The sequence below is a fragment of the Centruroides sculpturatus genome, unplaced genomic scaffold (assembly GCF_000671375.1).
Source record: "Centruroides sculpturatus isolate CEXI.00-Female unplaced genomic scaffold, Cexi_2.0 scaffold126, whole genome shotgun sequence".
NCBI classification, from domain to species: domain Eukaryota; kingdom Metazoa; phylum Arthropoda; class Arachnida; order Scorpiones; family Buthidae; genus Centruroides; species Centruroides sculpturatus.
The window spans coordinates 554,581-568,296 of NW_019384298.1; the positions used below are offsets into that span (position 1 = coordinate 554,581).

The 13,716-nt window shown below is 26.3% G+C and overlaps 1 protein-coding gene across 1 annotated transcript in view; it reads right to left on the bottom strand.

Moving 5' to 3' along the window:
• Positions 1-1,778: 1,778 nt before the first annotated feature.
• Positions 1,779-13,716, bottom strand: part of LOC111630247 (lachesin-like) — a 29,940-nt gene continuing 18,002 nt past the window's right edge. Inside the window, exons 6-7 of the mRNA XM_023374359.1 lie at positions 8,948-9,235; positions 1,779-2,755 (exon numbers count right to left, since the gene is read on the bottom strand). Of these exons, the coding sequence (XP_023230127.1) occupies positions 2,634-2,755; positions 8,948-9,235 (410 nt within the window). The 3' untranslated portion in view covers positions 1,779-2,633. The remainder of the gene's footprint in view (positions 2,756-8,947; positions 9,236-13,716) is intronic.

Sequence of the window (13,716 nt, forward strand, 5' to 3'; positions counted from 1 at the left end):
TATTTGAGATAAAAAGAGATATTTATCAATCGCTCTTTTTTATGTCATGTACCAGTACAGTAAATAAAACATTTTTAAAGGAATTTTACAAAGTCTTCACATTCTTCATGTTTTATAACTATATATATAAAGCATTCATTTTATGTTAATTTTTTAGATGTTGCAAATTGTTATATAATGATACCAGGACATTATTAAAAAACTCAAAAAACACTTTCATTTAAAATTTAAAATGAATTAAAAATTGTCAATTTAAGGCAATATTGTAATAAATAAAAATCACACTTTTAAAAACACATTTCTAACTTTTATAATGCAATCATACTATTTGATTCTACTGTATTTAATTAATGAATATATAAAATCTTAATTTCTGTAAACATTATTGATTAGCAATTTTGGAATAATCCTAAAATTTTTAATTGAAAAACATAAAAGTTAATGTGCAAGTTTAAATTTTACTTTGCAAAATTAAACAGTGTAAATTTGCCATAAACTAGTAAAACAATACTTTCTCATAAAAAAAAAATGATTTTGATGTTATTTCATGATTTATGATTTTGAAATTATGGAAAAAATAACATTTTCTAATATAACAATTTAATTAATTATTTTCTATATACTTGAATATAAAACTAGTGTATTATATTATGAAATTAAGATCTGCAATGAAAAATCAGATCTATAAAGTGGCACAATACTATACATAGCAGTACAAATTTATAATTTTTTTTTTAAATTTTCATAGAAAATATTTTTACAAATTTTTTTATCATTTTATTAAATTTACACAGACAATCTTTTATTACAATTTTATAATTCACAGAGTCAATTTCTGCAACTTGATTTGTATAAATTAATTTTTTTTACATATCAATAAAGTTGCTTTATTCTTATGTCAGGAAAAGAATTCTGAACTGCTTTTTTTGTTAAGTTTAAACCAAACATCTTTCCTATACACAAAATTAATTTCTTTAGAATTTAACACAGTATTAAAGTAGGAAGTAAGAAATAAACATATATGAAGATGATACTATCAAAGGATTAAATTGTTAGAAAAAAATAATGATTGAATCTAATCATAATTATTTGTGTAAAGATTTATGACAGTTATAAACAGTGCCGAAACTAGGAAGGTGCAAGATGTGCACAGGCACAGGGCGCAGACAATGGGAATGTTAAAATGGGGTATTCAAAAAATGATCAGTAATCCATAATGTTTTTAGTTACAGTTAAAAAATAACTGATCATTTCTATTTTGTATTTTTCCCCCTGATAAAGAGAGGGGCAAAAATAAATTCTTGCACAGGGTACACAAAAAGCTAGTTACAGCACTGGTTATAAATTTCAGATACATTTTATATATTAAAAGCTTAGTTCTTAATCACAATATGAAAATATACCTAATAATAAAATAGGTATTAAGTTGTACTTTCTAATTATGCTAATAGAGGCCTAATATGAACTGAATTAGAATATATTTAAATGGGTAATTATAAGGCACAAAGCATATAATTCCCTGAGTGGCAGAAAAATAATTTTGACAATGTTCAAAACTATCTAAGTGTAAATGATCATATATCAAAGAATCTAACAACTGAAATTGAGACTGAATCAATAAATTATTATTTCTCCCTCATTTTTTTGGACTAAAAAAAGTTAAAAATAATCCTAGTAAATCTGGTAATAAATCTAATTGTTTTATTAAAGAGTTTTTAAGTATAATTCCAAGCAAAGAAATTAATTTAGAATTATGGATGTAAGTTCACTTCAATATGAATATTTAATTAATACAAAATACTCTAAGGCAAGATATTGATCATCTAAAACTGATCAACCATAATATTTAAAAATATTTTTTCAGTTTTTTAGGAATACATCAAAATAATAACATAATAAATATACAAATATCCCAATTTCAGATATTAAAACTCTAATACAGTACAGTGGAGTGATCGGTTAATGAACATAATCCATTCCAAGACTGTGTTCGTTGTCCGAACATAAAAGTCTTTCATGAAAGTGTTCATTGTCTGATTTGTTCGCAGTCCAAACTGTTCATTAAATGATCACCCACTGTATATATATATATATATTTTAAAATAAACACAATTCTAGAAATAATTAATTATCATTATAAAATCTGTTTTATATTTTTAATTGCTGCTTGTAATATATATTTTACAATTGTTACTTGTTAAAAATTTGAAACTATATTTTTAACCGAAATAATACAGTACTGAACCAAATATCCAGCAAGATTGGGATGGGTCACTACCAGTCTAGATTTCTGGATAAAGAAAAGACCAAATATATACTTAAATTGTAAAATAAGCAATGGAAATTAAAGAACTAAACTGTTTTTAACACACAATATACCAGCAGTCACACTGGAACTGGCATTGTGAGACGTGTCCCACAAAAGTCAAAACAAAGTGGCCATGTGGCAACTACAATCTGTCAAACTCAAAATGCCAATTCCAAAAACAGCTGGTTTTTTGGGAATTCCAGATTTCTGGAAACCAGATATTTGGTCTGGTACTGTAGAAAACTTATATGAGTAAGAATTTGTATGATATGTTCACAGAAATTTTAATGTGATGGAATTACTTTTTTTAATTATAAAATTTTTTCTAATATACTTTAAAAATTAAAACAAACACTGTAATTAAAATATTAGAGGCAATGATGCTTGATTTACCACTACTAAGATAACTCAATTCACAAGCTGGAGGACAAGTAGCATGTGGTGTTTCTGTAAATAAGAAAATTTATGATTTATATATAGATGCAAATTATATTAAATTCAACTACTCAAATTGAGTATATGTAAATAGACACTATACAAATAATTAATATCCAGCAAGAAAAACTATAAGAAAGCAAACATTTTCATCCATGTTAAACAGAAATAGTCAAGCTAAGTGACTCTTTGCAGTTCAAATGTAGCTGTAGGTCAGTTAGTCTGATGATGTCCATCCAATACAGATGAAAACATTTGCTCTCTTGTAGTTTTTCTTGCTGGATATTGGTTATTTGTGTAGTGTTTATTATATTAAATGAAACATTTAAAATAAATAATAAATTTGAAATTTTTAAAATGTATTCACCTTAAAAAATTAATTTATGCATTTCATTCATATAAAATTAGATTAATAATAATAATAATTATAATACTTAGGGATTGTCCATTAATTAGGTAGAGTTTTGAGTCACACTTGACCCTATCCTACCCTGTTGCATACAATGATCCCCTTTAATTACATGTACAATTAATATTGAAGAAATAATTTTAATCAAAAAAATTCTGCAAAATAGACTCATAACAACAAACTTATATGCCACTAATTGTATTAAAAATGTTCACATTGATAACCTTGACATCTCCCTATTGTGTACAATGATGTACTTTTCGTGACTCCCTCCACAATTAAACTGGACACATAATTAATAGATGGTCCCTTAGTATGAATTGCCTGGACAAAACTTTCTCCAAATAATCAAAATTTAACAATTTCAGATGTACAAACTTGTTATATTAATTTTTATACTCTATATTAAATAATTTTCATATAAAACTATAAACCAATGTAATTCAGTTATTATTAATAATCTTTGAGTATTTCTTTGAATTGATTCTTTGATTTAACTTTTATAAATCTGAATTCAATTAACAAATACTATCTAAATAATCTAGATACAATATTTTAAACTTAAATTTTTTAATGTTTGTTAATTGGAAATATGTATCCTTTTACTCAACTGTAACTGATCTGAACTTCATTTTATGAAAGACTTTTTTGTTTAGTTTTTCACTATTTCTACTTTGTTGGCACTAAGAGAAAGTAAGAAAGATATTTAGCTAATCCATTGAAATGAAAACTTTTCCATAAATTTTCTCAAAAAGTTTATCAGATAATCAAAATTGGTAGTGAAGTGAAGTAAGAAATAAACATATATGAAGATGATACTATCAAAGGATTAAATTGTTAGAAAAAGATTTACAGTATTTCATTTATTGAGGGATAAAATGAAAAAGAAATGATGAATATGAATTTATTACCATTTATAAAATTAATGCCTTTACTCAGCTGCCTATAACATTTATTATAATTTATAAAAAATGAGATATAAAGTAAGATATGTTATTTAGGCAGTGCTATGAAGTCAAATTTACAAATGACAGAACATTAACAAATAACAAACCAAGAAATGCTAGAAGAGCTTTAAATAATTTTGTGTTGTGCACTGTGTTACAAAAAAACAAAAACTCTTGCAGGAAAAGGTTTATTGAATATTTGGTCAGTTGGCAGCTTAATGACTGCATGAATGCTTGTAGATTTCATCTCTAAAACTAGACTGATTAGAATAATATATAATTCTTAAGATTAGATAATTTTTAAAGTATATATTACATATAATTGAGATTATAGAACCATGGAATATATCTTTTAATGAGATTAATCTGATGATAGCTAATTACATTAGTCAAAAATATTTCTTCTGCTATAAATTCTATACTGGATATTAAAAGTTGTTTCTAAATCTATGTACACAGTAATTTAAAACTCAGAGTACAAACTTTAAAAGAGGCTGAGAACATAAAAACAAACTATATTCACAGAGGGATGTATGATTGGAAATGCCATCCTAATGTAAATGCATCTTGTTAAGATGCAGTAATGACAAAACAATAAACAACGAAAAATCTTTATTAGGCCCTTTAGCACATTAGGATGATGTTTCTGGTCATGCATTCCTATGTGAATATCATTTGTTTTTATGTTCTCTACCTTCTCAAAAAGTTTGTACCTCAAGTTTTGAATCACCCGGTATGTACATAAAACTGGAAGTACAGTATATTTGTAATAATTTACAATTACTATTGTTGAATTTTCTTTACAAACAGTAAAATTAATTCTGAGATGGAAAATAAATGCTGGAAGTTGCAAATACATCCAACTAGGATAATACTAACTGAATTATATTTTGTTTATATTGTTTAGCCTGTGATAAAATTGGTTTCATTATATGTTGTTTCATTTAACATTGCAGTTTCCAAGAACCTATGGATTTATTTATGTACAGTATCCATAAAATTGGAAATTACAATGATTATAAAGTTGTTTATAATAATCAGCCAATTTTACGATTCATTGGTTTTATCAAAAAAAGCCAAAACTCATAATGAATGGATTATGAGGAGATTATTTGCTTAGAAAAGGATTAACAGAAAATTTTAATTTTGTATCTTACTTTTACAATCTATATAAATCATGCAAACTATATAAATCTATTATAAATAAACTTTTACAGTACACACAAAATTAGATACTATTTTTATTGATTTTTTTCTCAGAAAATTAATTCTTTAACACATCATTAATATCTGATTAACATTATGTGTTCTAAAAATTTGAAACCTACCATTCAGACAAAATTAATAAAGCATAATTCAAATTTATCCCTACTTTTCATATGAAGTAAATATTCTCAAAAATAGTAATAAAACTAATATTTACAACATACTTTCATTTCATTCTATATGTTCAGAAAATCTCAAATCAATTGAGATTGTGTGTGATTTACTTTAATGTAACATAAAATTTCACATCAAAGAAAACCTTATTTTGGTCTTTAATAAATACTATAAATTATATAGTAAATTTAGTATTTATTTATCATTCTATTAACTAAAATCAATTAATATATACACTTGTTATAATAATAATTTCATGTGGATATCCCATGGATTATCTGTTTGAAAGATAATTTGAAAGGTGAGGATTATGCAATAAACTGAATTATATGCAAATTTAAAATCCAATAATGAGTTAAAGTTCATTTACACTACAACTAAGCAGGCAACTAATGCAATGGACAAATAATGCTAGTTAACAGTCATTTTGCAACTGTGGGAAAAAAGATGTTTTTGTTAATTCCTATTTGATAACAAAAAAATGAAGTTAAAAATTTCCTGGCTTGTAAGGTTTTTGAGTTGTGATCTTACAGATGCAGATACTTAATGTTAAAATACAGATATGTGGATACTTAAAAGTTATAGGGTTGTTACTGGGACTTCAGGATGTTTTTACCAATATTGTTTTCTTTGTTTTTGGGATAGTAGAGCAACACAATCATTTTAAAGTAAAATAATGGCCTCAGAGAGATGAATTTATCCCAGGTCAAACTAATGTAAAGAATATACCTCTGGTTGATCCCAAAAGAATCTTGTTACTTCCACTTTAAAACTTGAATTAATAAAAACCTTCATAAAAGCACTGGCCAAAGAAGATGCTGCTTTCAAATACTTTAAACAGATTTTTTCAAAACTAGGTGATGCAAAGCTTAAAGAAGGAATATTTGTTAGACCTGAAATCAGAAAATTACTGCAGGATGCACAATTTGCTCAAAAAAGTTATTAAGGAGTTGTAAGTTTTTGGTCAATAGAAGAACAGAAAACTATGAAAAACATGGAGAATTACTTGAAAACTACAATAAAATGGGTTGTAGAATGTTCCTTAAACTACACTTTTTGCATTTGCATTTAAATTTTTTCCCTGAAAATTTGGGTGACATCAGTGATGAGCAAGGGAAGAGGTTCAATCAAGATATCCTGACAATAGAAACATGATATCAAGACAGGTGAGATCATGGAATGACAGGAGACTATTATTGGTTCCTTATGAGAGAACGTGACATGGAATATAAATGAAAATCATCATTTTCAAAAAAGTTATCAACAATAGATTGACAAAAATGTAATTTCATATATATTTATGTAAATAAAACAATTTTTCAGTTTGATATAAGCTGAATAATTATATTCTAGAACTCAAAATATATGTGCTGGAAAATTATGCTTGCCATATTTGTAAAAAAGATGCTTTATAAACCCCTATTTACCCACTGTAATATCAGTTGCATAAATTTCCTTTTTGTTTGTTGAGTAGTGTAATTACTGTATCTATTCATATGTTCATGAGAAATGACACAAGATGTTTACAATATATTCTCCAATGTTTTTATTTCCATGACCAATTTTGATAGGTTAAGATTTAATTTTTTAATGAATACTTGCAATTAAGATGCAGATTAACCTTCAGTCTAATACAAAATACAAGAAGCGAAATAGAAAATTAAATTTTTATACAATAATTATTTTGATTAAAAATGCTTTAACTAGCACTAATATAATATTGATATTATCCCATAATCAATCATACTAGTTTAATATTTTTCAATTAAAAAACTTTTCAATTCTAAATTAGAAAAACGAGGAAGAATGAACTACAGAAAGTATGGTAATTTTTTTCCAATTTTACTTTTATTATTATTACTAGACAAAGGAAATTTGTCATAAAATAAGAATGATAAATCTCACTTAGGCCTATTTATTTTTACACTTAATTTATGTAATTGAAATGCTTCATAAATGCCTTCAATTGAATTACAGGAGTTAATTTCTTGCTAATACACACACTAATTGAAAGTTATTTAATATTTTAAATTTTATACAAATGTTAATTTAAAAAGTGAAGCAAAAAGATAATGTCATCGCTTTGATTTCATTTGTTTTATTATTGTGAAATAAATTTAATGATTATTAGATAAATTTCTGTAATTATTAGTTAATGTTAGTATAAGAAGCAGTCTAACAGTCTAAAAAATTTTAAAATAATTATTAATAGCATAATTATTAATTATTATTTTATTTTAGTAGCCATTATTAATTATTAATTAATATTAAAAATTAAAATGATTATTATAAAATATATGGGCTTGATTGTTTATGTATATCTATAGTAGTTTGTAAACAGTAATGCAACAGAAAAAAGCAATATTTGGCATATGTTGTCCTGATTTGTTCATTTCTACAAAAAATTCTGATTCGTATTGGAAAAAGTCAAATAAGAATAGTAGGTGATAGGCATTGTGTATCCATGCAACACCTATCCTCACAATCTCATGTGTGCACCTTAAGTAATCTTTGGTGCAATATGTGGCATATGTTGTGCTATATGTTTGCTTCAAAACTATTGCTAGTTTTATACAATCAATGACAATGGATCAATGAATGGTTACATCTGATCATGTTCTAGTTTTTGCATTGTGAGCACTAAGAGTACCTTTATATTTAATAGGACTGTTAAACCTTCACCACTTGCAAGACAGTATCAAGATTTTTATTTTTGTTTTTAATAAAATGGCTTTTCCTTTCTTTTGTAATTTTAGACATTTTGAACTCGTAATCTACCATAAAAATTATAATTAAAATATTTTAATTAGACTTATAAAATCTTGTAAATTAGACTTATTGCAAACTGGTAAGAAAGTCATATGCACCTTTTTCTTCTTTAATACACCTAATAGCACAACCTAAGTATGCACTTCATTCTGACAAAAATGTTATGAGCTAATGATACTTCAATAATGAACTAGAAAACTGAATGATGCAATACTTGAAAACCTTACTAATAAATTAGTTTTGTCAATTCTCTTTCTTCCTTTTATTTTATTTGCTCACATTGACAATCATTTTTTATTTTATTAAATTTTCAAATCATGTCAGTTTTTTCTTTGACCGTGTTATTTCAAAATTGTGTAAAAAAAAAGACAGTGTGAAAATAGAGTTAGGTGTATTCACTTATTTCTAGTCTAGCTACTACCCTATTGGATATCTATCTATTTTTTATGATAATGCTACCTCACAAAGTCCCAATTTCTGGGTTTTGAACTTATGCCATCCTTCAGTTATAGTATATGGTAGGGTGGGTTATATGAAGGTTTTATTGTTGTTTTGCAATTTTTTGTGATATATACATGCCACCTAAGGTCATCCACATGAAATTATGGTAATTTAAACATTATGACAATATTATAAAATAAGTTTTTAACATAAATAAAAGGAGAATAGAAAAGTGTCTATGATAAAAAAATTACTTACCATAAAGTTCTATTTTGGCTTGACCAGAACCTAATTTATTAATTGCTTTACAGAAATAATCACCATATTGTTTTTTCTCTATTGTTATAACTCTAAGTGTTGTTTCTGTAAATTCATCATCAGTTGGAAATATAGATATTTGATAATGCTGATTATCTTGTAACTGAACACCATCTTTAATCCAGATTATTGAAGGAGATGGAAATGCCTCCACTCGACAAAGAAGATCCATGTTGTATTGTAAAGCTTGACCATAGCGAAAACGTTCTGCTGTTACTACTGGTTCAACTAAAATATTAAATAGAATATTTTGTTATTTAATTTTGTAATTTTAAAATTAACATGAAACAAATATCATAATTTTAATTTATACCAAAAAAATATCATAATTTTAACCAGGTTAATTAATTTAATAATGCACCCCAAAAAAAACAAAATCAATAATTTGTATATTCTATATTTTTAAACAACTATTACACACACACACACCTATCAACAACTATATAGAAACTAAATAAGGAATAAGTAAGTAAGAACATTTCTGTAAAAATGTATGATGTATGTTTAGTTAGATATATTGATTTCTGCTAATTAGGAAAAACATTCATGTTTACAAAATAATTAATAGTAAACAGAGCAAAAAGAAAAAAAAAAGTTAAAAATGATAAAAATTGCCAATACTTCTATTATGAATAGAATAAGAAAGAAACAAGTTGATAATAGAAGACAAATTTTTCAGTATTAAACTAAATAAAAAGTATCAACTTTATTATGTTATACTAACTAAAAAGCAGTGCAATAGAACATACAGGAAGATCCCACTTAACATGGTGGATGCATTCTTAGACAACAAAGTGCTAAGCGAAACAGCATTAAACAAGGTCATTTTAACAGAGTAAATAGGGATAGGGGAACACACAACCAAAAATAAAAGGTTTTAAATGTAAAAAGAAAAACAATTTTGAACTATTAAGTTTTTTAAACCATACTTTCATCTTCATGGTTTTTCATTAAAGATTATTAGAGCCTAATATTTTACACTTCTAATATTGAAACTACTATCTGTACTATTCAGCAATATCTTGTGGTGTTATAAATGCCAAATAACAAAGAAAATACTTAAGATTTCTGGATTAAAACATATAACATATTTAAATGTCATTATCATCTGCTACAATCAATTTCCATCATAAATACATTTATATAAAAATAAAAATTTATATACCAGTATCAATTTGAGAGACTTTCTAAAGAAAGTAGATTCAAAATTAAGCAGATGCCTACAACAAAAAGTATTGTTGTTTTGAATTGTCTTTTGAAATTTTCTCGCAAAATTAATTTTTTTAAACTTTGGTATAATTGTATCATTTCAATAAAAAGACATTCATTTTGATAAATAGTATGGTCAATGCACCATCAGTAATTACATAATTTTCTGATTAAAATTCAATTTAATATAAATATATCTATATTCTTTCACTAAAATATAGTGTTATTTTAAGCTCAATTACTAACAGAGAGATTGCATATTAATATTTTATTTCACAGGCAACCTAAAACAAAGAATCCTTTGAATATCAATTTTTACTTGAAAAAATTAATATAACTATCACAACAGTCTTGAATTTAGAAGAATAAAAAAAATTGCATTGAAAGCAAAACAAAACATAAATATAAAAATTTACTTTGAATTGTATTAAAAAAATTAAAATAATATTCATCAATGAGGAAAAGTAATTTATAACAAACAACTAAAATATGATATTTAATAAAAAGTAAAATACATCACAAGTGGATATGAGTCCAATTTTGTTTGCCATGTCCAATCACCAGGAACAACTATTTCCATTGCAGAGACCTTCTTTCTTTAGACTATGCCTCTGCACAAATATGCAAAACAGTTTAAAATGTCCGCAGGTGACAATCCCAACACAATTAAAAATATAATATTTCTTTGTAGAAAAGGCTGGCAGAATTACAATTTAATAAAAAGTAAAATACATCACAAATGGATACAAGTCCAATTTTGCTTGTCATTTTAAACTGTTTTGCATATTTGTGCAGAGGCATAGCCTCTAAAGAAAGGTTGTCTCTGCAATGGAAATAGTTGTTCTGGTGATTGGACATGGCAAGCAAAATTGGACTTGTATCCATTTGTGATGTATTTTAATTTCTATTAAATTGTAATTCTGTCAGCCCTTTTCTACAAATAAAATATGATATTTAAGAAAATTCCAGTTTAATGAACTAACTCTACAACAAACTAAATATTGCCTTTTTGCTTATGGGAACCATTTAAATTTACATCTCTGAATAAAGAAAAGTTTAAAGGAATGAGTAAGATCAAAAAATAATACCAACCTAAGAATTCAGTACTTTCTGATTCACTGGTTGTTGACCCATTTTTTCATAACTTTACATTTTAGTGATATAAGTTCTTTTAGACTTTTTTCTTTTTGTATGTTGTAGTATGATTTAAAACAGTATACTTACCATGAGAAATTTTAACTGTAAAATGCATAATTTTGTAAATTAAAATGCTTTATTTTTTGTTTTTTAAACAAGTTGTAATATTTTGTTCATTCATCATGTTCCACCCATTTTTCTCATAATCTTTCTACTACTTATTATTGAGAACAATAAAAAAGACACACTCTTAATAATATAGCTTCAATAAAAACATTTCTCAATCTCTTTTTATGGCTTATATATATCAGATTATTCCTTATATTCTCTCATAAAAATTACAGTATTAAATTTAATATTCCAGTTTGTTCTACTTCTGCATCGGTAAAGCATTTTGAATAGCTGTAAACAAAATAAAGCAACTAACAAATAATTGAACTAAGCTAAATTTTGTTCAAATCTTTACTTTCTACCAAATATTTATTTTCTATATTTTTCAGGGCTGTGGAGTCGGAGTCGTGGAGTTTTGGTGTTTTGGCTGGAGTCGCAGTCGTCAAAAAATCCACCGACTCCAACTCCCTTTTTACTTACCAACTTGTTATGTATATGAAACGGAGTTGGAGTCGGATGGTAAGGAAAAGTCGGAGTCGGTAGATTTTTACGCGACTCCACAGCCCTGATATTTTTACATTAATAAAATTTAAAATTGATCTACTACATTCATTAACAGACAGCAACACTATATATATAGTTTTAAATTATCCTAATCATTAGTATAAGTTGGTTGATTTCTGAATAGCAATTTAAAAATCAACCTCTGGCCAGTGGCAGATCAAGCACTAGTAGGGCCCCAAGTGCAACTTAGTTTTGAGGTTATCTTGTTCTAAATACTAAGTAATTCTATCAAATCAATTTATTACTTAATAAAACAACACTGATCAGTCAATCATTTCCTTAAAAATAAATCTTTAAATATCTAGATGAAGATGAAGATGATATCTGTGCCTGAGGTTTGCAGAGTGTATCTCTTTTTGAAGCTGCTAACTTTTGGAGGTCTGTGATAACCAGAGACCTTAGGTGTGTGTTTCTTGTGCTTGAGTGATGATCTGCCCACTGCCATTGGCAAGCAGTTAGAAAAATAAAAGGAAGAGAACAGTTTTAGTATAAACAAAAGTTAGCTACATGTCACTGCTACTTTTTCAAATAAATTCAGACACTTGTTATAGTGTGAAACAAGTTTCTGTATCTCCTCATCATAGAAACTTGTCATCTGGGAGCTGAGCCAGTAATTTACATCATCAATCAGCTTCTCATTTGTGTAGAAAGTTTGCATTTGTATTCAGATTATAATCCTTACAAAAAGATGAAAATTGCTGGTGGCAAGGCTTGTGTTATATGCTAGACATGGAAATAGGTTCACCAAAACTACTGTAGGTGATCTTTTGTGCAAGCAGCTATGAATGAACATGCATCATCACTTATTAATAACTCTGTTTTTTATCCTTACATTGATATTGTTTAACATATTCATATTTACATAAAACAGTTGTAAAAATGAATATGTTAAATAATGCATTTTCACGCAGACACAATGCCTGATGTCAACATTCCTCTTTATTTGTTTTGAACAGCTCTACGAATAAACAGCTTATGTATGGTGTAAATGATTGGATCAGCTCCCAGACAACTGATCTGATGAAGGGATATGGAAATTTGTTCTATAATGAAAAGTAGAAACAACAGTTATTACTATACTTATTGCATTTATTTAATTATCTTTTTTTAATTTTAATTTTTGTTTTTACTAAGTTTATTTGTTTAATTTATTTTAATGATTGAAGAATTATATGTAAAAAGTATTTATTTTTACAGATTTTCCTAATAGAATATTTGGAAAATCTACCAGTTTCAAATGCATTTTACTTTGAGAAACAGCAAATCAGAATGCATAGAAACTTAAAAATGTTGCACTAGGACAGTGATTTTCAACTGGTATGTCATGGCATCATGGCACACCAGTGTGCCGTGAGCGGATCATAGGTGTGCCATGAAAATTTTTGAAGGTTATTAAATAAATTATTTTCAAAAAGTCCAAAGAATAATAAATGTACATGTAAAAATTAAAACCTCTTTAAAATTGATTATATGAGTTATTCATTGTTATAATAAATCAGTGGAGTGCCGTCATTAGAAGCGGTGGATGCAGCTTCCCTTGTATTTTTAAAAAATAAATACATATTAATTTTAATTATATGAAAATAATCACACAGTATTTTATTATAACCGCATTATGTATCTTATTACAAATTTCTATACTACACGTGAAAAAAAAAAAAAAAGATTGCTAAATCACATGCAATGTG